This window comes from Uranotaenia lowii, chromosome 2 (genome assembly GCF_029784155.1).
Source record: "Uranotaenia lowii strain MFRU-FL chromosome 2, ASM2978415v1, whole genome shotgun sequence".
Classification (NCBI taxonomy): domain Eukaryota; kingdom Metazoa; phylum Arthropoda; class Insecta; order Diptera; family Culicidae; genus Uranotaenia; species Uranotaenia lowii.
The window spans coordinates 13,693,757-13,718,923 of record NC_073692.1 but is presented as its reverse complement, the minus strand read 5'-3'; the positions used below and the strand labels follow the sequence as shown (position 1 = coordinate 13,718,923).

General features: G+C 32.7%; 1 protein-coding gene across 1 annotated transcript in view; it reads right to left on the bottom strand.

The window, feature by feature from the left end:
* Nucleotides 1-21,754, bottom strand: part of LOC129746068 (protein takeout-like) — a 37,774-nt gene extending 16,020 nt beyond the window's left edge. The window contains exon 1 of the mRNA XM_055739508.1: nt 21,288-21,754. Within this exon, the coding sequence (XP_055595483.1) occupies nt 21,288-21,354 (67 nt within the window). The 5' untranslated portion in view covers nt 21,355-21,754. The remainder of the gene's footprint in view (nt 1-21,287) is intronic.
* Nucleotides 21,755-25,167: the final 3,413 nt, after the last annotated feature.

Here is a 25,167-nt window from a genome sequence, read left to right as displayed (position 1 = left end):
ATTTTATTGTTTTCTTCTATATGACCGAATAAAAAAGAAGTTGCATGGTAAAGGCAATCAAAGTATGACTTCAGAAAAAAAATCTTGTATTTCAATGTTTCAATCATATTCACTCCCCTTTTTGACTTTTTCAAATTTGTCATTTCATTAAAATTCAAAACATAATGAAGAATTAGGAAGCTCAGATTTTGAAACAAATACAAAGCTTATCACAATTCGTTCACGTAAATTTAGTCATATGAGGGATACTAGCGACAATTTAAAAAAAATGTCCCTACATTTCAAATGTTAAATAGATAAATGGTTAGCAAATTCAAAGTAAACACTCAAAGTAATTCAACAGAAATTGATTGGTACAATTCGGTTCCAGGGAATCGCAAGTTTCAGCTGCTTGAGTTTGGTAGACCGACTTTTCTTCAATCTTGAGCCTATAAGCGATAAACAAACTTTTTCGTTGATTCAACACCTCCACGGAGTGGAAAATTTTTGAAAATTCAAAAGCACATCTACTAGGGGAAGTTCAAAGTTTTTATATAAATTTTAGCATTAACGGGTATTTTGTAACGGTTTTTTGCCGCTTGGGGGGGGTGATCACCCCGATCACCCCCCCCATAGGACCGCGCCTGCTCTACATATTCCTAATCATTCTAGGATGATTTTTTATTATTTTCTTAAAGCTGTCCTGTCAACCTGCTTGAGTTTTCTTCCTCACTTAACTGTCCTCTTAATTGGGTTTATGGTGTTTTGTTCTGTTTGTATCAAGCTGTACTTTCAACTCGCTTCCTGGTGTTTTCGCCATTTATTCAAACTGTCCTCACAACACGCTTGATCACCAAGCTGTCTTCTCAACTTGCTTATCGGCGCTTTTTCCATTCATTCCAAGTTGTCCTTAGAATTCGGTTGAATATTTTTCTCTCACCAAACCGTCCTCCCAACTAGCTCTGGTGATTCTATTTTAAATAAATTAACCTGTTTTTATGTTCCATTTTCTATTCTCTCTATTTTCCATCCAGAAATAATATTATTTCACCGAATTTGAAATAAAGTATACATCACTTTTTGCTTTTTATCATTATTTAACAATTTTAAAACATTTTTAATATTTGTCCACCTATTGGTAAAATTTTCAATGTGTGCATAACTTTGACGATTTTTTTATCTATACAGTAAACGAAAATTTGAAATTGAAGAAATGAAGAATCGATTTACCAATGTTCATTTATATTTTAGCGAAAAAATTACCGAACAGTTTAACGATTTACACATGTTAGGATTTCGGTAAAAAAAATTACCGAACTCCTTAATTTTCGTTTACTGTGTAGGCTACAATAAAAAAAAATCGGTCCGATTTATTCACATTTAGTAACAAACTGAATTTAATAAAATTTAATAAATAGAATATAATACAAACAATTAGAATGAAAGTTTTATACAATTTTCCGTCACTTTTATCTACACTAGAAGCACTTACAATTAATTGTTTTGCCGTGTACTTCCTAACGGCTGTCTAACTTACTTTCAGATTTTTAACCGCTTCTAGTAGCTTGCGTTTTGCGTTCTTGGTGACGTCGTGCAGTCGGTTGTTGTCGTCGTGTTTAGGGTCGTCATTTTTTAAATTTTTCTTGAGAACTGTGGCGTCGCTCTGAGTTTTTTTTATTATTGAGCTGTATATTTTAGAGATCTCGATAGCGTGTTGTGTTATGTTTAATGTATTTCCTTATTTCAGTTTTATATGTAACTAGCTAACCCGGTGTGCTTTGCTACACCTTTCAAAATCGAATGATATTTTCAGAATTTATTCAAATTTTTATTGTTTTGTTGGCATTATTTTAAATCAAAATATAACATAATTCATAAGCAACCGCTATATCTTGATTTGTGTTAAAGATCTGATAATTTAAATCTGTTTCTTTAAGCTCCGCCCTAAAAAAGGAGGGTTCCAAATAAATCGTACGCAAACAATCCAACTGATAAAATCTGGTTGGTTTTGCTTAATATGTTCTGAATTTATGCTAAAAAACTGATAACAGAGCTCATGGAGAATGGAGATCGTGATTTTTAATAATCATACCCATTTTTTTGTTCTCAAAAATCTTCTTGTATCAAATATTGTCCCAATGGTTGATAATTTTTCAAGCTTTACAACAAAATTTATATGGAACCCCCTCCTTTCTTCTCCTCTCTACACTGTGAAGCGTAAGGGTCTATAACAATTGTAGAAACATATCTCGTAACCAAGTCGCTTTCCATGCCATATTTGTTTCCATTTGTTAGCTTCTTTAGCATAAATTGAGAATTAATGCTAAAAAAAATTTATTGGGTTCACCTCCCTCCTCCTATGTACCTACTCACTGAAAGGAGGATGGTGTGCCAGATAATCATAGAATCATACCAAAATGATTTTCCATGTAAAGTTTTGTCCATTTCTCGAATTTTGTTAAAAAAAAAAGTTAAATGTAAGCTTTCCTCTTCCCTTCCTTTATTTCCAAATCTATCATCCCACTGCAAGAAAGGAATTGTTTGACATAAAAAACCTTCTCGTATTGAACTACCATCCCATGCCAAATTTGGTTTTATTTGCGATGTAAATTCTTGAGTTATGCATACATTTGAAAGGAAGTACCAACCCCCTTCCATTCGCTCGCTGAAAAAAGGGTGGGGCTTCAATTTATAATAGAAACATTTCTTGTATCCAAATACCCTCACATGCCAAATATGGTTCAAATTTGGTCGATCAGATCTCCAGTTATACTGAAAATTGTAAGGGAAATCTCTTCTCCCCCTTTTCATCCATCTTTTGAAGGATTCAGGAATACCAAATATTCAAAGAAGCATTTCTCGTACCCAAATATCGTTCCATGCCAAGTTTGGTTTCATTTGCTGTTGTAGTTCTTGCGATATGCAATAAAAAATGTATGGAACTTCCCTCCCTCCCTCCCTCCTTTCTCCCCGCTGGAAGAAGGAAGGGGTCTCAAACAATCATTAGAACATATCACGTTCCCAAATATCCACCCATGCCAAATTTGGTTCCATATCTCCCTACTGTAAAGAGGGAGGGGTCTCAAATAATCATAGAAATATTTTTCGTATCCAAATACCTTCCCATGCCAAATTTGGTTCCATTTGCTTTATAAGTTTTTGAGTTATGTAAAAAATATGAAAGAGGCCCCTCCCCCTTTCAACTGAAAAAAGGGAGGGGTCTCAAATAATCATTGAAATATTTTTCGTATCAAAATACCTTCCCATGCCAAATGTGGTTCCAATATCTTGAATAGTTTTCGAGTTATATGAAAAATTGTAAGGTACCCCCCCTCCCCCCTTCCTATCACCCCACTGAGAGGAGGGAGGGGTACCTAATATTCATTGAAATATTCCCCGTTCCCAAATACCACCCCATGCCAAGTTTGATACCATTTGCTTGATTGGTGCTCAAGTTATGCAAAAAATTATCTTTTGTTTGGGAGGTCCTCCCCCCCTTCCTGTTAGGGGGAGGGGTCCCAAACCATAATAGGAACCTTCTCCGGCCTCCAATACCCCCACCTGCCAAGTTTCACGTAAATCGGTTCAGTAGTTTCTGAGTCTATAGGGAACAGACAGACAGACAGACAGACAGACAGACAGACTGACAGACAGACAGACAGAAATTCATTTTTATATATATAGATGTTTCAGCAGTCTTTCTTTTTCCTTCTTGGTTCATTCTCTCTAAAATATAAGCCTTTTCAAATCAAATTTGTGGTTTTGTTCAAGAGAATGTTGTGTCAATCCAATTGAATTTTATGAAATATTTTTCTGAAGATAGCCGAAACAAAATAGTAAGCCGAAACGTAAAGAAGTTGTTTGGATTTGACTTAATTTTCACCGAAAAATATCAACCAACATCGATAATAAAATATGTTTTTGAAATTAAACAAATTTTCAAAACTTCAGATCAAAATTTTCTGATTTGCAAATTTGCCTGATTTACAAATTTGCCCGCTGGAAGTTTCTTGTTATTTGAAAAATCCTGGAATTCCCGATTCCTGGAAATTCTATGATTGTTTTTTTAATAGTTTGGTAATTTTTATTATCAATCTTTAAAAACAGCGAGCATTACTCGAATTTACAAATAAACAGTTTCATAGCAGTTCAATATAGAAAACAAAGAATAGAATGTTTGACAACATGCCAATTCCTGTTGTAGACATTCAAAAGCTTTTCGGCACAAACTTTAGATTTTTAGATGTCTATTTCATACTTTTTTCCAGTGAACAAAAACTTAAACTCCTCGCAACATATATAGAAAAACGCGCAGTTTGGAAGCTCTATTACGTGTTCTCTCGGAAGGAATAAGTATGCACTTGTGTCTCTGTGTGCATATAGGGGAGATAAGGGCATAATGATCACCTTAAAAGGACTTTAATTTAACCATAGAAAAGCTATAATTTGTGAGTTACCGTATAACGGGGTTACTTTGGTCAACGGGGAATCTTTGACCAACAATAAATTTTTGCACATTAAATCATCAATAACTCAGTCTATAGTTTGAATTTTTGAAAACTGTTTTCTACGTTTGAAATTGTTTTCTGTTAGTAAAAATGAAATTTCAAAATCTAAAAATAGCAAACGGTTTGTTGAATGTGAAAGAAATACTTTTTTTCTTTGTGTATGTATAGTTATAGTGCTATTTTTATAGTCTTTTAGTGATAAATTTTTTAATTCAATAAATAAGGAAATTTTCCAAGAGTAAGCCCGTAATGGACAAATGGATAGAAACCCTATCAAATGGTTAACTTTAAAGAAAAAATTAAAATGGAAATAGTGGGAGGGCCTCGAGGAATATGTTAACGTAAAATTTCATTTGCATTTTTTAGCTCAAACTATTTGGCAATTGTTTTAATTTTTGCCCCTAAATGTATGCAACATAATAGTCTTTTTTTTAATTATAAATGTTTTTAAAAGAAAACGTTAAAAAGCAAGATATAGTTGATAAACTAGCATTTGTAAATATTATGAAGGTGTATTGTATCGTTTATGATCGAGAAAACTCGTTAAAACCGTCAAAATAGAGACTGATCAATGTAACCCCAAAGCATCAAATTCAAAACAGAGACGAAATCGATTTTTTAATCAAATTTAAAGTGGTCTAATAAATTTCTGCAACCATGTTTTACGTTCATTGGAGCCAGAACTGATTTTAAAAATATGAAACATGCCACATTACCCTTAATAGAAATTTTTTTTTCGAAAAATAATGTAAAAATTGATTAATATTACCCCGGATTACGGTACTACAAATTGCTTTTCAGCGCTCATTCAGTAGGAAAAATTGCATGCATTACATCAGTTGCATTACACTAGGAAACAGCATTTTTGGTGCTTATGACCAAGGAATATTTAAATAAGGTAGTGTCGAGAGCCATATTGGATTTTTTTTGTGACGTCACAAAAACGAATGTATCGAAAATTTATATGCGAATGGCAGAAATTTCAAAGAAAAACATGTTTTAGAATGAAAATGAATTCCAATTTCATTTTGATTGTGTTGTTAGACCTCTATTTCACTATGTTATGAAATTTTCTGGTCCTTTAAAGATTGCATTATGTTTTATTTCTCGTTTTAACAATGAACGCAATGTCATCTTGAAGCTAAAACGTTCAAAAACGAAGATAAAATCTACTTTAAAAAGGTCTAGCTGGTAGTTATTGAGTGTTCAACTGATTGTCATGATTTTTATCCAATCGGTTTACCATATTCAAATCTTATGTAGAACAATTAACATCATTTGATTATTGTTAACTCGATTTACTAAAACGCAAATAAATAATTGTGTTTTTAAAAAAAAGTTTGTTTTTTGATAACATTTTTGTAATAAGGATCTTAAACTGCACTGACTTGATCATTTTCATGGAAGAATTTGAACTAATTTTAAAGTTTTGCAAATTTGAGTAGGGAAAATCCACCATTTTTTCGAACTTCGATGGTCTATTTCATACAAAAATTACTTGAAAATCCAACTTTTTTCGTACCAAGCTTGAAGAGCAAGAATCCTTCTAGAATAACAGGTATTAAAAGTGGAACATTTCCAGCAAATTCTTCAAATTATCAACGAAAAAGACAAATTTCCTAGTAAATTTTTCTAAATTTTATTGCGAAAACTGAACGATAAAGAATAAAAAAAAGTGTTTAGTGATCACGTAGGAAAATTTGGTTTTGCCCTAAAGTTTTTTCTTTTCAGAAAAACGATTATTTGGTAAGTTATTACATTTTTTATTTTTCCCGGTAAATGAAAAATGAGTGAGGAAAATGATTTTGCCTCTGAAGCAAAATCTCTGAAGGTAAGAGAAACGGTACACAGGAAAAAAACAAAAGTAGTTTTCCTTTTTAATTCCTCATCTATAAAACAACACGAGAAGGAACAATTTGAGAGTAAAGAATAGTAAAGTTATCATTTGCTAAAACCATGAATTAATAAAATTAGGTTTACTTAAATTGCAAGTTCAAAGTTTAATTTAAATAACATAAGAATCGAATTTATCCAACAAGTTGTGCGTGCATGCTTATAATTCAAATTTTTGAGGTACATTTTTTGCGGTGCAGATCGAAGGTCCCTTTTTTGTTTTGTTGCGTGGGATCTTCGCGGAAATATTTCAACACAGAGACAGTGTGTAAGTAAAGACCGGCAATAATTTATTTTACACTAATAAATTTTCATATCAAACCTCACAAATATTATGGTAATCTCACTATATTGTAAATAATTGCGCTGAGTACCTATCAAAGCAGAAATAGTATGAAGATAAAAATAACATAAAGTAACTCTTCACCATATTAGCGAAATTAAATTAAATTTTGCCGATCTTTGAAAAAAAATCTTTAGTCTCATCAAATCGAAAACAAACGGAAAGAGGTGAAACAAAAAGGTGAACAAATTTATTTGTTACCTACAAGTAATTTTAATTTTCTTTTTCGAAGTTTCAGCTATGGTTTAAGGTTTTTCATGGGCTGTTGGATGTCGCTAAAGAGGATTTGCGTACGAAGAAGGGAACCATCAATCATTTCGTGAATGTTTGTATATAGAATTGTGGATTTTGTCGGTAAGTGTGTTCTTTCTTATTTATAATCTCTTTAGCTTTTTAACAATGCGCAATTAAAAGGTTGTGAAAAACGGGTTTAATAAGTAATTTACCTTAAAATTTGAAAATACCTCTCAACAAGAAGACTTTAATAATAGTCTGTATGGCACAGACAAGTTCAGGGCTCACGAAGGTTTGTTTTAATTTCGATTATAGTCGAAGAAGTATGCTTGATTGAAATGATATCCGAATCGAGTTGAAATGCAATCTTATATAGGTAATTTCAGTGTTGTTTATTTTCCATGACACTTTTCATCCCTAAGACACTTGCGTTGTTGGTTGTGGATGCTGATAAATGAAAATTTATCTGAAGAAAATAGATTAATTGAACTTGTCGCGTGAAATATTGTTTACTATTTTGTATGACAGCGGGTTAGTTCTAAGGTCGAGCTTGGTACAGATAATTCAAGTATTTATTTGGACTGAGTCTAGTTAGATACACATTTACTCATTGAGGGATATGGAGAGAGAAAAATAATTTTTGTAGTAAACCTAAGAGGGTTTTTCTGATCGTGTGCAAAAACGGAGGGTGAATTTGAAATTCGAAATACCCTACACGTTTTAGAGGTAATTCATCCATTTTGATCTGAGCATAAGCTTTATTTTGACTGGTCAGGTTTAACATAAATAATGTAAGAAAAATTGGTAAGAAATGTCGACAGCTAGTATTTGTGGGGTTTACTGATGTAATGTTAGTTCATTTTTAGCATTTTTTAAAGAACGAACTTCAAACTAGTAGATAATGTTACAGGTTGTTGTTGTATTATATTGTCGTTATTCGTTAGTAATTTTCAGAAGTGACTGCTCTTGCATTTTCTACTCAAGTGGTAGTCACATTCAAGGAAATTTACAAAAAAAAACATATTTAGAAATGTATTTAGAAACTACAAATATCAAAACTTAAAAAATTGTCATTCCCGTTTTACAAGACTAGTGCGCTTTTTTTTCCAAAATGTGTTTACTGTACAAGTTAGTGATTTCAACAGAAAAATCATCAAGTCCTTAATCTTTTCAATTAATATTTTTGTTGCTGTTTTTTGAAGGATTTTGAAAAACGCATGGAAGTTCAGTTTAGATTTAGATTTCAGCTATCCAATTGTCTGATTCCGACAATAATTTCAGGGTACAATAATCTCACATATGTATGTAGAGTTTAGTTAAAGAATAAATGATTTCGGAATTTTTGGAACTAAACTAGGGTAAAATTACTCAGAAAGAAATATATCTTAATATTTTGATAATTAACCTCAAATTTGTTTTTTGAATCATGTTGAAAGTAAAAAGCAACTGCTTAACGAGAACAGTTTTCCACGTGGTTTGTAGATGGCCTCGCACAATAAATAGTTGCCAGCACTTTCGATACACTGAACGATAAATTATAGACGACTTTACATTGCTTCGAGTTAAGTTTTTATAAATCCAAATGATTATGAAAAAACACTCCTTTGAAAAATTGGAGTTTGTCTTCAATTAAATTTGAATAAATTAGCCTGGTAGGAGATTCAATTCTATCTGATAGTTCCATTTTAAAATAGTCAGACGGTCAGAGAAAACTAACTTGGGGCCGTTCAGATACCACCTGGACAACTTAGGGGGAGGAGGGGGTATGGAAATGTCCACGGAGAGGGGGGTAGGGGTTTGGGTAATGTCCACGTGGACATACTTACTTTCAAAATATTTTCTAAAGGTGAATAAATATTAAGATGTTTCTTAAAATAGCTTTCCAATTTAAGTTTAAGCAACTAGTAGCCACTTGAAAGCAAGCTATAAATATGATAATTTAGAAATTAATAATAATTATAATTATTACAAATTAGATTTAAAAAAAACAATTTCAAATCTGTCCACGTGGACATCCGGGGAGGGAGGTAGGGGTTTGCCAAATGTCCACGCTTGGTCACGGAGGGGGAGGAGGGGATCAAAAATCTCATTTTTCTGTCCACGTGGTATCTGCACGGCCCCCATGTGAATCAATCTTTTCGTCCATTTTCTTAGCTTTTAATTTTTTCCAATAATCTATACTTTTTATCATATCTTTATATTAAACTTTATGCGCTTCTCGTTGGTCTGTATAAAAAAAACGATTTTCTCGTTGTTACTTTAAACTATAACTACCGTCAAACGGGGCATCATGCAACAGCGGGGTTCGATGCAACATTTATATAACACTACATTGAATCAAATTTTAATTTAATGTATTGTAATAAAGTTATCTTTTAATGATAACAAAATGATGATGACATAATTTCTCGCATTTCAAGCTAGTTGTCTTAAGTTTTTTATATTTATGTAAAATTTGAAAAATCGAGCAATAAATGTACAAATTTTAACATTTTTTGATGCCAAAAAAAACATTACCCAGTATGACGGATCGGCTTGATAAAATTACCTACAAACTTTTTACAGGTTTCCTCATGTTATACCAACATTGTTGGTGTAAAAATATTTTTCGAACAATCACCTAATTTTTTTAAATGAATATTTTTAAAATTCAGTTAGGTGTCTGGGGTTAAATGCAACAAAATGCAAATCAAAGAAATACCTTGTAAATCTCGTTTCCATGTGCTGGAATATGAATGTTTTGCATCACGCGTTTGTAAACATTTAAATTTCATTCATCCAAACATTTATTTTTATGATTTCAGCTTGTAGATTTTTTCGTAGTATTATTTAACCCCTAAATGTATGCAGCATCTTTATTTCCAGAAAAATGTGAAAACTTGTTTTTACAGACCCAAAAACTACTGCAATTGGTGTTGTCATGCGTAATGGTCTTTAAGGCATCGCAAATATATTAAAAACTATGAATTTTAGTACGTGTTCATAAGATTTTTCATTAAAAACAAAGTTTGTTGCAAGTTACCCCATTTCCTAAGAAGTCTGAAAATCGCATGATTTTAGAAAATTAAAAATAACAGAAGAAACCAATAATTTTTTTAACTACGCCAATTTGATGCCCCAGCATCCTTAAAACTTTTGATGCATAAAGGATACGATTTACTGTGAACATAAGTTTTTTAGAAGCCATTGAAGTTGAAAATTGTTGCATGTTGCCCCAGTTGACGGTATTGGATTTGGTTTAGTTGTTACATTTAATAAATACGTTATAGAAAAATTTAAATAGTTTCAGCCAAAGACAGTATAAAATGTTAAGTTTTAATTTAAATTTTGTACGGCCAGTGGTTGTATAAATATAATTTTCAATAAAATTTCCCAAAAAAAAAATGAGATCATGAGGTCCGATAAAAATACAAAATACAACGTTATAACCATTGAACGATGGCAATTGAAATGCATTTAAGTAAACTTGAATTGTGTAGTAATCCAGATATTATTGTTTTTCATTTCAACCACCATCCAATATCCAAATCCGCCTTTCAGCTTTAAAATTATTACGCCTGATTGTATGCAGCTGCAGAAGGCCACGACCAGTATGACAGGTCTGCGCTTTTTCCATGGAGATCAAATGAGAGCTGGTTTGTCGTGTGAACGTTGCGTTGCAGATTGCGTTGCTAGTTGCTTCAGCATGACATCAGCCTAATACTTATTTCGCGTCGCCTCGAGCGTTTCTCTCTTCTTTCCGAAACCTCTACACAGAATTTTCTCTCATAGTAACAACTGATTCCGATATCAAACGACTGTTCCCGATTCCCGAGAATCTCAATGTGCTCTTTCCAAATAGTGTTGCCATTCTTTCCATTTTACATACCTGCTTATTGTATTTAAGTTATTGATACATGATTTATTCCCTTCACTGAGTTCCCGAACCACTTCTCTTATCAATTCCTATCATGTACAGATCAAGAGCTTTCTATTCATGTTTCGCAAGTTAAAATCTGAAAATTTGTCTATGACATTTACGCAATATACAATTAAAAAAAGGTCATTCCGACAGTCAAATGACAGAGAGCATTTGAATGTTAAAAGTAGTGAACCTTCATATAAGAGAAGCGACATCTGATCCCTCTTAAAATAAAATATGTGGCAACATCGCCGATGTCTTGGACAAAAAAATCCCCAGCACTGTTTTCTGGCTCAATGTTCAAGCTCTAAAGTTAACGCTCCTTCAATGCAACAAAACGACATTGAACTCGATGCCCGAAGGATCGCGATAAACGGTATGAATGACTTGAATTTCGTTAATAATCAGTTAGTTTTCTAACTAGAAACACGATTCACCAAAGCATTGACAAAAATTGCAACTAATCATAAATTCATATGACCAGCTAAAAAATTATCTGTTTGAACTATAACAACAATCAAAACACCTTCCTTGGTTGAGTTTTCAATAAGAAAGGTAAAAGCTCTGCGACAAAATGCTCGGATCGATTGGAATCGATTTTGACAGTTCGTTTGCTCGATTGGAATTTTGTGTTTCAGATGTCACTTCTCTTATATACAGGTTCACTAGTTAAAAGTCAAAAATGTTATTGAGATAGATCGAGATAAATAAAGCGATGACACTTTTCTAAGCGACTGCCATTGCTAAACTAAATTACGTTTTCTCCGGTTGTGTACCATTTTTTTTTTTTTTGGAATGACCGTCGTCAATGTCAATGAGATCTCTTTAATTGTCATTGGGAAATGTTATTCGACTGTTACGATCCCGACTTTCTTTTGGATGACATTGTTTCACTCTGTCACTTCAACTTTGAACTTCAATATCCTTTGTACGTAAAACTATTTTTGATTCGAATTTTTTACGAGAAGAAGATCACTCTGTTATTTCACGAAGTTCGACGTTTCTTCAATATGTCTGATCAGAGATACAGTAATTCCACGATTTTACCATTCAAACTTCAATATTTCAAAAACGACGAAATTTTTTTCATTGAAATTTTCCTGGGGTAATTTTTGAAAAATAAAACTAGTTTGTAGGAAGTTTAGAAACAGTTCTGTCAACAGAATCAAATGTTAAGCGAGGTTCTAGTTCAAATAAAAATTCTATTCTGAATGGCTTGCTTACGTACTGTACAAATTAATCGAGAGCAAAAAAACACCATTCATCGAAGTTTCAGCCGGCTGGTCATGCAGGTATGGTTTGAAGAAAAAAAAAACCCAACTCGTTTCGACAAAAACAAAAATCAGGAAAAAGTCGAATCCAGTTTTACACATCGGTGGTTGCTGGCAACGTTCCTTAACTGTTTCAGGTTTGGATTTTTTTTTGCTAATCTAACAGTATCATTTGTAGAGTTCAATAAATTAAGCAAACCAGAAATAAGTTCCGGTTGATTAGGTATTGAAAAAAGGAACGTTTCCTATTCGATTAAGTGAAAAAATTAAGTGAAAAAAAATGACTTGATATAAAAATTACTTGGAGGTGTTAATGGTTCATAAACATTTAATCGATAGTAATTTTAACCTCTGTTTACAACTCATTAACTCAACCTTGATTATTCTGGGAAACTAGCGTAAAATTTTATGTCTCTTTCAAAAGATTATCTGAATTGGGTTCCGGATTCTGTGAATTGGTTTGATCTCAGCTGCGCCATTTTTGCATCTAATATGATAAGTTTGGGCAACCAGCTTGAAAAATAACTTAATAACAGGCCTAACACAAATATCTCATCGTTTGAGGAATATTTTGATGAAATTAGCCGGTTTTTTTCAACCAGAAAAAAAACTTAGGTAAACATTTAATCTAGAGACCAATTAACCCGCAATACCTTAAGTAAAAACACCGGCCGGCTAAATATGAGACCACAACGCATACTTTCCTCTATTCAGTTGGATAACAATAAACCAAAACGATTTGATTGATGAAACGCTGATCTTATGCCACCCGATAAACTAGCACACGCTTTTGCTTTGTTTAAATTTCAAGCGCGTGCCCTAGTGTTAAAAGATTTTTCTTAGATTGAAAAAGAGTCACACGCACCCTCAATTCTGGTAATGAATTAGAATTCCTTCCGCATAATCCACCCCTTTTAACAGACTTGCTCACTCGACTGAGACAGTGGCGCGCGAACAAGTTCACTGTGCTGTTAAGAAAACAAAAAAAAAATCGACAAAGAACAAAACTGGAAAAAAACTGCAATCACAATCTGGTCACGCGCCGGCTGTTGACTTTAGTGACTTAAGCATTCCCGCCAGACGTTCGACTCGCGTTCTGGGAGAGGTTTCCTTTTCTATTCCTTTTTTTGTTGTTGTCCATTTTAATCGTTAGTTCACTACTAACTGACTTGGCTACCAATCGAAAGCCCTGCGTCACGATTTCGTGACGCTTATTCACATTCGATGAGCGTACATGTTTGAAAGTGTTTTTGTTCGTCACCGGATGGTCCACAGGTAGATGACTTATTATCGTCTCAGACGGATCGGTTGTTCTTTCCCAATTGATGTGCTTAGTCCATAGAACAAAGAATTTTGAATGTATTTTATATGCAGACTCAGTTAGTCAATTCAAATATATTTTAAACTTCAAACACCTCATAATCAGAGATTTGACTACAATATCTTCAAATGTCAATCAATACAAAAACGTGTAGGTTTGACCAAAGAGAGATGGATTACATCAGTTGCACTTTAGATTTTTTATTGTTTATTTAGCACCGAAGTGTGAAATGAGGTGAAAATCGCAATACTTAAATATTGATTCATTGTCACAGCCTTATACAGGTTAAGCAAACTATTATCTGCAACAAACTTACATCACGATCTAGCTAAGTGATAGAAATTCTAGTTTTGTGTAAAGATCGCGGTGGCAATAAAAAAATCGACTTTTGTTTATCGTCGTAGCTATTTTATAATAGTTCTTAGAATCACTTTGTGTTTTTCCGTATTATGTCATTATTGTGTTAAGAAACATTTCGAGAAGAACTTCATCTAAGTTCGGGATCAATACTGTTAAGGGTTCATTTTTCCTAATCTAATGTGAAACTTATACTTTATACTTTTTTTTACTTTGCTTTAGAGACTTTATTATAAAGGCTGAAAACCTTTGACAAGTTCGTCTCCGAAAAATACTTTATGCTTTTTATTAGCATAATTAACCAAAAATGCCTTTTTCAAATCATAAAAACATACATTTAAGAAAAAGAATGAAAGAAGGTTACGGCATACCGCATAAATTATTTTGAAGTTACTCATTATCCGGGGTAAAATTAATGTTTTATGTTTAAATATCAAACCAGTGCACAGTGGTTTAAACTCGAAAAACGTGATCATGGGCTTTTTGATGCTTTAGATGTCAAAATAGCTTAATGACATGTTCTACAATGTTTCATTATTTTTAATTGCCCATATTTTGCCATTATTTTTTTTCTGATCGATCCACCTAAAAGTGAAATTTTTTTTTTATTTTTATAATTTGTCATCCAAGCTTAAGAATGTGCCTTACAAATGCATATAGTTTTGTTTTCATAAGTTTGCAACTTTTTGAGATATGGATCATTAAAAATATGCAATTTTAAAACGTAATTATACAAAAAGTACCATTTGACGTCAAGATAGAAACTTGACACCTTCGATGAAGTTGTGTACTTTTACAATTATTACAACTCTCTCATATATAGTAAGACTCGAAAGTCACTTTGAAAAAAGTTAAACGAAAATTTCGTTTTTTGAGGTTAGTTTTTAGAAAAATGTCTATAAATCTGTTGTTTTAAAAGATAGAGCTTCAAAGTCTTTTACAAAGTTTTTAAAATTGTATTTTCTTCAACTTTTCCGAACACGTCATTTTGATTGGGTGACAAATTCAAAAAATAAAAAAAATATTTCACTTTTAGGAAGATCGATCAGAAAAAAAATAATGGCAAAATATGCGCAATTAAAAATATTGAAATATTGTAGAACATGTCATTAAGCTATTTTGACATCTAAGGCGTGCGTCAAAAAGCCCATGATCACGTTTTTCGAGTTTTAAACCACTGTGCAGTGTTTGATATTCTTATTTGTTTTCAGCATTTTTTCCTCGAAATCGAAATGTAACATATAAAAAGTGAAATTTATCCCTCTTAAACCAAACTCCGTCTTTAAATTGGATTTACTTGAACCGACATAAAACCAAAGTCAATCATAATTTTAACCTTCCAAAGCCGTTCGCAAAATATCCGTTACGGGGAAATTCGAGTTGTAGTTTGATTCCGTTCCCTGGCTGCAAATGCAAAACTGAAAAAGTTTTTTTTTATTTGATAATCACCCTTTTGGTAGCCTCTGAAATCTTTGTCCCATGTGTTATTCGATCTAAACCAGGGGTGAGCAACCTTTCGAAGCCAATTTGAAATTGAAATCTTTTAGACTGGCCACAGGGCATTTTTTTCAGAAAGACAAATGTTTGACGCAAAAATTTCTAATAAAAGGGGAATCAAAGCGAATTCATGAGTTTTAAGAGAATGGAAAGCGAACACCGTTTATTTAAATACACAAATCAGCCAAAATTGAATAGGCACCTCACTAAATCTTGATCATTTTTTGATAATTTGAATATTTTAATCGATTTGCTTTTTTGAGCGAATATTCAATTTGACTATGAAAAATATCATTTCCGTTATTCACAGGAAAAGAAATTTTTTTGAAATTTTTTTATGGTTTGTAAAAATTGAAATTTTTTTTAGGAAATCTTCTTTTTTGTTCGAACTGATGGTGCAATTCGTTATCACTTCTACGAATGAGGAGTAGGCGATGACCGGATGACATCGCAAGTGATTTTTTTCGCGTCCCGGAAAAATAAATAAAAATTAATGGTTTATTCGTGAAATTGTTAATTTGAGTTGATAAGTGATATCAATATTACCCCGGGGAAGAATGATTGACATCTGTGCAATATTGTGATACAGTGCTACGAATTATTCCTCAAGCGTGGGGAAGCTGTTGACCAAAAATGTGTGCAATCGCGGCTGGTGAATTACTCCCAGATCCGTCGCTGTTCCTTTCTAAAAGTCCGCCAATACACAGCAAAAAATAATGTAACGATGGACGACGTAATTTCCGGAAATGATATAGTTTTAGGGATTTCTGTTGCAATAATACATCTAAACGATGAACACAATGCGAATACGTCGTGTAGTGTAATATCACAACCTTCTATGTGAAATCGCATCAAGTAGTCAATGTTTTCTTCAATTGACGTTCAAATTTTATTCATTTCAAAAAGTAAAAAACAGATTACGGACCTCAGCTGTATTTCTTTGGCTTGTAAGTACAACCAAAATTCAATAACAATGTAAGCAAAGCTATAGCTTTCATTATAATTACTTTATTTTTCATTTTTAGGAATTTCGGGCCACTTGCCTGAGCGGTACAAAAATTAATAAATGATTTCAAACATCCGGATACATCAAGACGATGTAATATCAAGTAATATTTGCGACTCAAGTTATGTGCAGGTATTTGATGTAATACCACAACGCTTTTTTGCTGTGTAAATACACTTATCGAGGTACTCCGGCTGGCTTGATAGATGGAACTGCTTAAAATACAGTTAATTTTACCATTCGCTTTAATAAGCGCTAAACTCCAAGTAACGTTAAAATATAATTTTATACGTGGAATCCTCGAGAAAACAGATGTCATTGGCAAGCGAACACAATCGGGAGAAATCACTTTGGGTGGGGAGCAAACGAAAAAAAACACTTCCAATTTCACTATAAAATCAATTCTCGACTAAGGCTATGATCATTTAGTATCCGGGCAGTTACAAACGCTTGTATTTTAAAAACTATTCATTGGATCGAAAAACTTTCTATGGAGGAAATTAAGGTGTTGATATGACATTTAATATAAAAATATAAAAAAAAATATTTATCAATGATTTCAAGAAATAATCTAACTTTTTAATAAAATCTCTTTTTTATCTTTGCACACTTGTGTCAGTCATGTATTGATCTATTATTTTTACAACAGAAGTAAAAACTTTGCAAAATCATGATATTTTACACAAACTCACCTGGAAAAATCAATTGGAATCTGGTTGGAACCTTTTCATGAGTAGGCATTTCGAGAAATTTGATCTCTTGAATCCGGTTTTAACATAAATTTCTTCGTTTATCAGGACACATCTGTCGCATTGCCTAAAAAACCGGTTGCACATATTGCAATCTAAGGAACTGTTCACTATTAGTTATTTACTTGGTGTCTACTAGTCAGACAACACTTTTTGACTGACGGAAATGGATTAATTGCATTATTTAAGGGGTCTGCATTCAGTTATCTTCAATAACCACAGACTTTTTACCATATTTAAGATCAAAAGTTCCTTTCCGATGCTTGATTTTAACTTCGTGTGGATTCTAGAGTGGCTCATTATACTTCTTAACCATTCGGTCCAAAAAAGAATCAGAAAAAAATCAACAGTTTATGAGTTTTCAAATCGACAATGAAGAATTTTCGAGGCGCAAAAGGCGCAAATTTGTGCAAGATTATTTTTACCATGTCTTTTTGGATCGTAAATATCTCAAACACACATTAACTTAAAAATCTGGCAAAAATAGGCTGATAGTCCTTTTCGTAACCAACACAACGCTGCTAAAGTTTTGCATATCCGAGCTCCAATAACGTAGTTATCACCGAAATAAAGTGCCCGGATACTACATGATCATAGCCTTATTTCATGCATGAGTTCGAGACATACATTTCGTTTACAAGACCTTACGTACTTCGAACAGCCAACGCTTAAAAGAGACAAGCTGCGCAATGATAAGTATCCTTCATAATTTTACTCGTGCAATGAGGTGTTTTTTCATAAAAGGGATTTAAAAAAAATCCGTTATGCTTATGTTTTTATAAGTTCAATCTTGCAAACTATTTTTTGTCAAATCATATCTTTCAATCCGGTATCGAGTTTTTAATATGATCAATGCGCCAACGTCAGCTTCTCAAAGTTTGACAGCCTTATTAGCTCTCAGTAAAAATATAATACATATAAATACATATAAAACATAATATTTCCTTATTTCTCTAAAAAAAATCCTTTAGATCTTTTTAGCATCAAAACGTAGGTCGCCGAACGGACCTCTTTACCCATCTCATAACTCCATATGTACATTTGGCCCATTCACCTATTTCAAAATTCATTAACGAATTGCTATTTAAATAAATTTAATAAAGATCGAATCATATATTAAATGCATGAGGGAAGCCATACATTGTAGATTACAATGATTTTTGTTAAAAATTTGAATTAAATGTAATTTAATTAAGAACTGAAAAATTATTGCTTGTGGAAAGCTTTCGAGTTTATTCAATAAGTAAATTCTATTCTATGATAAGGATAATTTTTTTCAAAAAAAAACCTAAACAGACTTTGAAGGGTTTTTTTCTACTATTATTTTCCGTTTCTCGTTTTTATTTTCAAGAGCGAGTAAAGGCGCTTTATCCTTAGTCAATGACCAGAAATGATTGTACTCTGAAAATCCAAACAGTTAAAAAAAAATAATTTAAAAATCCTTATGTTTATCAAATTCTTTAAAATGAATCTATCTTAGGTTTTGTGATTTTAATATAGAAAAGGATTTTCTCTTTGACTTCTTCGAGCATTCTCGAAATAAAATTAAAAATTTTCATCTTTTTATGAAATAAAATTCAATTATCAACTATCTATTGATAATATTTTCCTAAGTTCCAAATGTTTTTTTTTTTTTTCAAATCGAGAATTTGCATTTCTAATCATGGTATTTTTATCCAAATTCAAGATACTCTAGCGGATTTTTTTAATCAATTCTTTCTTCGGAACAAACGTTAAAACTTTTATAAAAATTGTGTTTGTCATGGTTATTTTTTTTACATTCTTATTTTTTTTATTAAATATGGTGTAATATTTTATGTATTCTATATCTGTGCATAAATTCCTATTTCCGAAGATTTATTCCAAAATTTTGATTTGCATTCTTTTTCTGATGTTTCGGGAATATTGATTTCAAATTTGAAATCTACACTGCTTAGTATTTATTTTCAAGCAAATTTCTTGTTCAGAATAAGGAACATCATTTTGAATAATTTATCAATAACTTACTAGAAATAGCATTGATTTGATCATTCATTTCGATTGGTTTGAAAATATTGATTAATTTTATTAGTAAAATTTATTATTTTTTGGGTTTGTGTGATAATTATAAGTAAGTATCTGGTTAAGAAATCAATTTCCTTATTTCTTGTGTATTTTTAGTGTTGTTATTATTTTTGGCTAAATTTGAATTTCAAAACCCCCCCCCCCCCCCCCCCCCCCATGGCCAGATCCTTCGCACGGGCCTGATATTAGTTATTCTGAACTAGAAATTTGGTTTAATATCAATTCTATGCAGTATAGTTTAAAAACTTGAAATTAAAATTTAAAAAACGCCAGCAAACGGACTCGGACTCGAATAAAGTTAGTTTTGATTCATATTCAAAACAGAGAAAAGAATAAGATATTTTCAAAAGAAATAGATCGAAAACATTCCTCTTAAGCCTGTCCTTTAAAATAGATGAGATAGGATTGATGTATTTAGAGGCCGAGTGCAGAGATTTTTTTGATTTTTTGCAAGTACAAGTGAAAGTTATTAATAAAATAAACCACTTTTTCATAACAAAAAGTAAGGATATGCAATGAATGCATTTTCCGGAAGAACTTTCAGTTAAGAAGGGAAAATATGTATAAATTATTTCGTCATCAATAAATTGTTAGGCCCAAATAAATAATCTGACTAAATTAACTCAACTTTTTTTAAATCATTCACAGAAAAACACTGTACATTTTTTGAAAAAAGTCATACCACCGTCGAAGCATAAACTGATTATTTTTATCACTCAATTTTTGAAAATCTGCTTTTCAATCGATTGTCAATGAACTGAAAAGTAATGTTTAAAGTATGTTAAAATCTTGAAAAGTTTTGAAAAGGACCTTTAGCTCAAAAAAAGAGAAAATTGCTTTGATTCAGTCGAATAACAAATTTAAACATATTTTGTTTCGTCTTTAAAAACCATTATTTTTCTTGATTCTTCAGGTTACATCTTATCCATATGAATTTAATTTGCACTTTATGCTTAAACAAATAAAATATAGTAATTTGCATTATAAAAAGTCGCCAGATTTTATATCATGTCAATTGCTGTTTGGCATCACTTGAATAAGTAATGAGTCAAGTCTACAAACTAGGTATATGGCAAAAAAATTATTAAAGTACCAAACATTTCTGCATTGCAATGCAAAGAAGGGAGGGACAATGGGAGTTCCATGTGAATTGCATAGCTTTAAAACGTACTAATCAAACAGGGCTTCCATACAAGTTTGTTGGCATAAATTGAAATCTTATCTAGCTAAAAAAACATATCTTCAGAAGTGATAAACAACCGTACGAATAATTTGAGACATTGCCTTAATTCTGGGTTCTAGTTTAAAATTTTATCAGACAAATAAAGCAAAATGTTACAACATTTTGAAACTAAAAATGATTTTATAGTAGTTTGTGAACACTTCTTGTATTGGAAGAGGGAAAAGGCTGGAAGTTCTTAACATTAAAACATACATTTTGATATCATTATAAAATCTATAAAGCTTATAAAAACAGAATCAAAGTTTCAGGTCTTGAACAACAAATTTAAAGATCAATTTTAAGAAAGTATAATTAAATCATCACCTACTGAAATTCGAAACTCCAGTTGCAGATCTTTTTTTAAACCGTTTTGTTGAAATTTTGTTGGAAATGCTGCCTTGGAAATAAAAATAAAATTTCAATTACTTTAACAAATTCTATTTATTTTTGAAAGGTGTAACAAAGCACACCGGGTTAGCTAGTTTTATATAAAATATTTTATTTTAAATCCTGAAATAATAAATATTTTATCTTTGATAGCAAACTGAATTACCTATCTATCTTTTTTTTTTTTTGAATGTGCAAGTTTAGAGAAAGCAATCAAGGTTTAGCTCTCAAAATTTAACTGAAATTGTCATAAAAAGTTTAATTTTGTATTTATGATCAAATTTTAAAAAAAGGTTCTCAAAACTTTAAACCTAAGTAGGAGGATTATAAACAGATGTTCAACTTTTTATTCCTATTGGAAGATTTCTATTTTCTAGTTTTTTATGAGTTTACCAATCATAAAATATCCTGAATTTTCTTGACAACAAATTTATGTTTCCAGTTAACATTTCTTTATTAGAAATTAAGAGCCTTCCTAAAAGTTTCTGAATTCATCTCTTATTTTCCTTTAGAAAGGGCCATCCCTTCAGGAAGCCTTGCTCTTAATAATCATACCTAGTTCAGCTAACCCGATTCCGACGTTCAAGACCAGCAACAATGCGGCAAAACACGATCGATACATTTTCCACGACAATTTCTTTCTAGCGCCGGTCAATGAAATCCACTTCTGGTTACACAACAATCAACGCGTACGCGTAAGTACTTATTTTAACACTTATGATCACTCGCACCTGATCGAGACGGTGATCTTCTCTCGTGCGTAACGCGCGCGCCTGCCTGACTTTGCCGCCGAAAGTCACTGTCAAGATCAAGTTCACGCACCCTTGTGCTTGTACTGCACACCGATACTATGTAGTTCTTTCGATATCGGCAAAAAATCGAGCCGGCTAGCTATCCTTCCAATAAAATAACTTTGCAGGCGTTCTAAGGCTCCTCAAATGCCGGCTGAGATTGGTTGATCGATCAGCAAAAGGCAGCACTCAACAGAAGTTGGCTCAACTAACTAACCGCTTAATTACACCGAAACGGACTGAGTCGCGAGCTCGCAGATGATCGGTGTTTTATATTCTGATCTAGCGCTGGCGTGCTGGTTCTGTGCTAGCCGTGGATTAGTCGAACTCACTAGCGCCTGCTAGTCAGCGTCTACACTTAGAATAAGTCCTCTTGGATCTAGTCGATCGAGATCGAACGCGATTAAGGTTTGTGATATACTTAGAACTGCCATCTGGCGTTGATCGATTTATGCCGGGTAGATTGGAAGTTCAGATTTCAAATTTTTTTTACTTGTATTTTTGGAAATGAAGAAAGAATTCACGTTTCAATTCCGAAACCCATCAGTTTTAGATTACAGAATTCTCTTAAACTTTTAATTTTTTCATCATCTAAGAAATCAGTCTGAAATTTCACATGCGAAATTTCACATCAATCCCAACATATCAATCTCGTACCCTACAATTGAGATTCGAGATTTCCGACCCGAGATATCAGCACCCGAAATTACAGATGTGATTCTACAATCGATGTTTCACACCTCGAATGCACCTGTAATTTTTTAACGGTAGATTTCTTCGAAACCTTTTTCAGCTTGATCATCGATCGGAGATAACCGTTAAACGGCGATGATCACTACCCATTTTGCGTGTTCCTACGAGTTCCAGATTAAGGGGTAGGTTTCAATTTTTTGACATAATGAGTAGTCAGTATTTAATCGGGAAAGCTCAACAAATGGCTCCCATCTTGGGCTAATGGGGTTGGGAAAATTGAGGTTACTTTAATCTTCCAATAATTTACTCTTACTCGCACGTGTGCTCCTATCTTGTCGATCGATACCCACTAATCGCGATCGATAAAGCTAATCGAAAAAGGGATGTTAGGCCTTCCAACTACGCATTGATCGCATGTACGCAAAAGTAATATGTGTATGATTGAAACTAGCGTGACGCAATCGTTCAATAATCGACAAGTTGATTTGGTTTCAAATATTGTTCATTTCAACTTTTCCTTGAAAACAAATATGAAGTAGAGGAATCCAGTGAGTAAATTTTGTTCTAGATAATGTACAAAGATAAACGCCTAAATGCAGACATTCAATTCGTCGTAAGGATTCAGTAATGTTGCCTAGGAAACATAGAAGTTGTTTTTGTTTTCATCACTTGGTAGGCTGTGCCTGTTAGTTGCGGAAGTGTTTTTGGAGAAGAAAATTTTGTGCCTAGTACCTATTTATTACGCAAGAAAATTAAATTGTGGGAATGTGTCAGTTATTTAATTTCACCCATCCTCGGAAGGAAGGATGAGCTACGATGCATATGGCAAGTAATACAGGTAATGATTGTAACGTCTAATACGTCTTATATTATTTTAGAACAAATAGAATTCATGTATTAGTGCGTGCCAACTTTGTCATTGTCGAAAAAAAAAGATTATTTCAAACCCGGCAAGAACATGTTATTCGTTGAAAAAACAGTTACAAACACTGGTTTTCTTCATTACAAAACAATTTGCTCTTCTACATGTCGTACATATTACGACATATAACTTCTCAGATACATTCGCCATGTCTTGAAAACTGATTTCACTTATACTGTGAGCATTGCCGGATTGAAAGGAGGTACAGCCCCCTTCCTAGAAAAAAAAATAAAAGTTTGACTCTAAACAGTTATCAAAACCAGCAACTACCGTGAAGGACCCAATGGCCGCGCATTTAAGCTATGATGAATGTTCTCTGTGCCGTACAAAAATCGTTTTTTGTGCGATTCCGAAAACAAAAGCACTGACACGTAGTCAAACTTACGTTCTTTAAGGGAAACATTTCAAAGTGAGAGATTTTTCATTCTAACGTCACAAAAAACGCGAATTTGTAAAAAGTGTTGGTGTACCAATGACCGCGCACGCTCATGATGCTTGTTCCAATCGCAGCTCACAAGTGTACCAATGGCCGCGCACTTCTTAATTTGGTTTAAACAGTGAATAAGGTATCCAAACAATTTAAAATGCTGTTTACATAGCTCTCAGGCTCATTGCGATTATTCTCATGTAAGGATTTTCAAGATTCACTCAACAATTACTGATTTGTCGTCATTGTTTTGTGAAACTAGTCTAGTGCAAAATTATTATGAGGCGCCATTTTTACAAAGCATTATTTTGTCGGAAGATGGAACAATGTTTTCGGTCCCGATTTCGATAAATCATCACAAATTCGGCGAGCTGTCTGAAAATCCACGAGGAAACTGACCAACTAAACTAAACAGATCCGGATTGCTATCTAACCTCAAATTTCCAACACTTTGTAGCAAAAAAATTGTGCTTTTTCAGCCGGTTATGTGAAGGAAAACATTGATTGGAATACTTGCCTGTGAATCTTATGTAACCTTTGTGAATTCCGAAGAAGTTCTCTAAGTTTAACTGCTGATAAATACTAGAATACTTTCCGTGCGCGGCAATAGAAACATTCAAAAATCAAGTGTACCAATGGCCGTGCACAACAAAATTGTCATTTTTTCCGCAACAGAACCTTCAAACTGTTCACTTTTTTTCACAATTGATTCATTCTACAGCACAAATAACTTACGTTCAAAAATTTTTGCCAAGGTGCTCGAATTAAACACAAAAAACTGAATTACAAAAAGGAACCCGGAAGGAAGCTCACTTGCTAAGGACGACAGAAAAATTGGCATCCGACAAAAACGATGTTTGTTTTTATTTTTTCCTGACCTCAAAAAGCAGAATAAATTTATTTCTAGTATGGCAAGTGATAGATACGTAGCGGAGGTATCCGAAAATGCGAAACATAGAAATTTTCGTTGTTGAATTTCGGGGAAAATAAAGATTAAAGTTGAAAATGCGCGGCCATTGGTACTGCGTGGCCATTGGTGCTTTCACGGTATATTAAAAATTTAAAATTTGAACTAGGACAGGGGATCCCCAAATTATAAATTAACTCAGCGTATTTTCTGCACATTTTATTGAAAATAAAACTCCACGGCTAGATGGTATAACATATATTTTCAGTAAAATTTTTCTCAGATGCCTCCAAAACTTGCTAAAGAAACATACATAAATTTTCATAAATTCTAAAGTGGGAAAACATACGTTTTGAAGTTCAAAACTCGGATATCGAATGTTGGCAGATTGGAATTTGAAAATTTAAGACCATATTCGTTATTTGTTATCAAATTTTAAAAATCTCTGGATCAAGCTCCGTATTTGAGTAAAAAAAAAAGAATCAGGATTTCGCAGTTTCAAAACTGTGGAATTTGGAATTATCTAATAATAGTCAAAAAAAAAATTATCTTAAAAATCAAAGGATTTTTCATTAGTGCCTCATAAAAATAATTATCTGTAAATTATAATTATAATTATTGATTTGTCGAAAGTGTTAAGGTATGAAACGTTACTTCATCCTTTCACCGTATGCTCAACACATATGAGGCCTTGA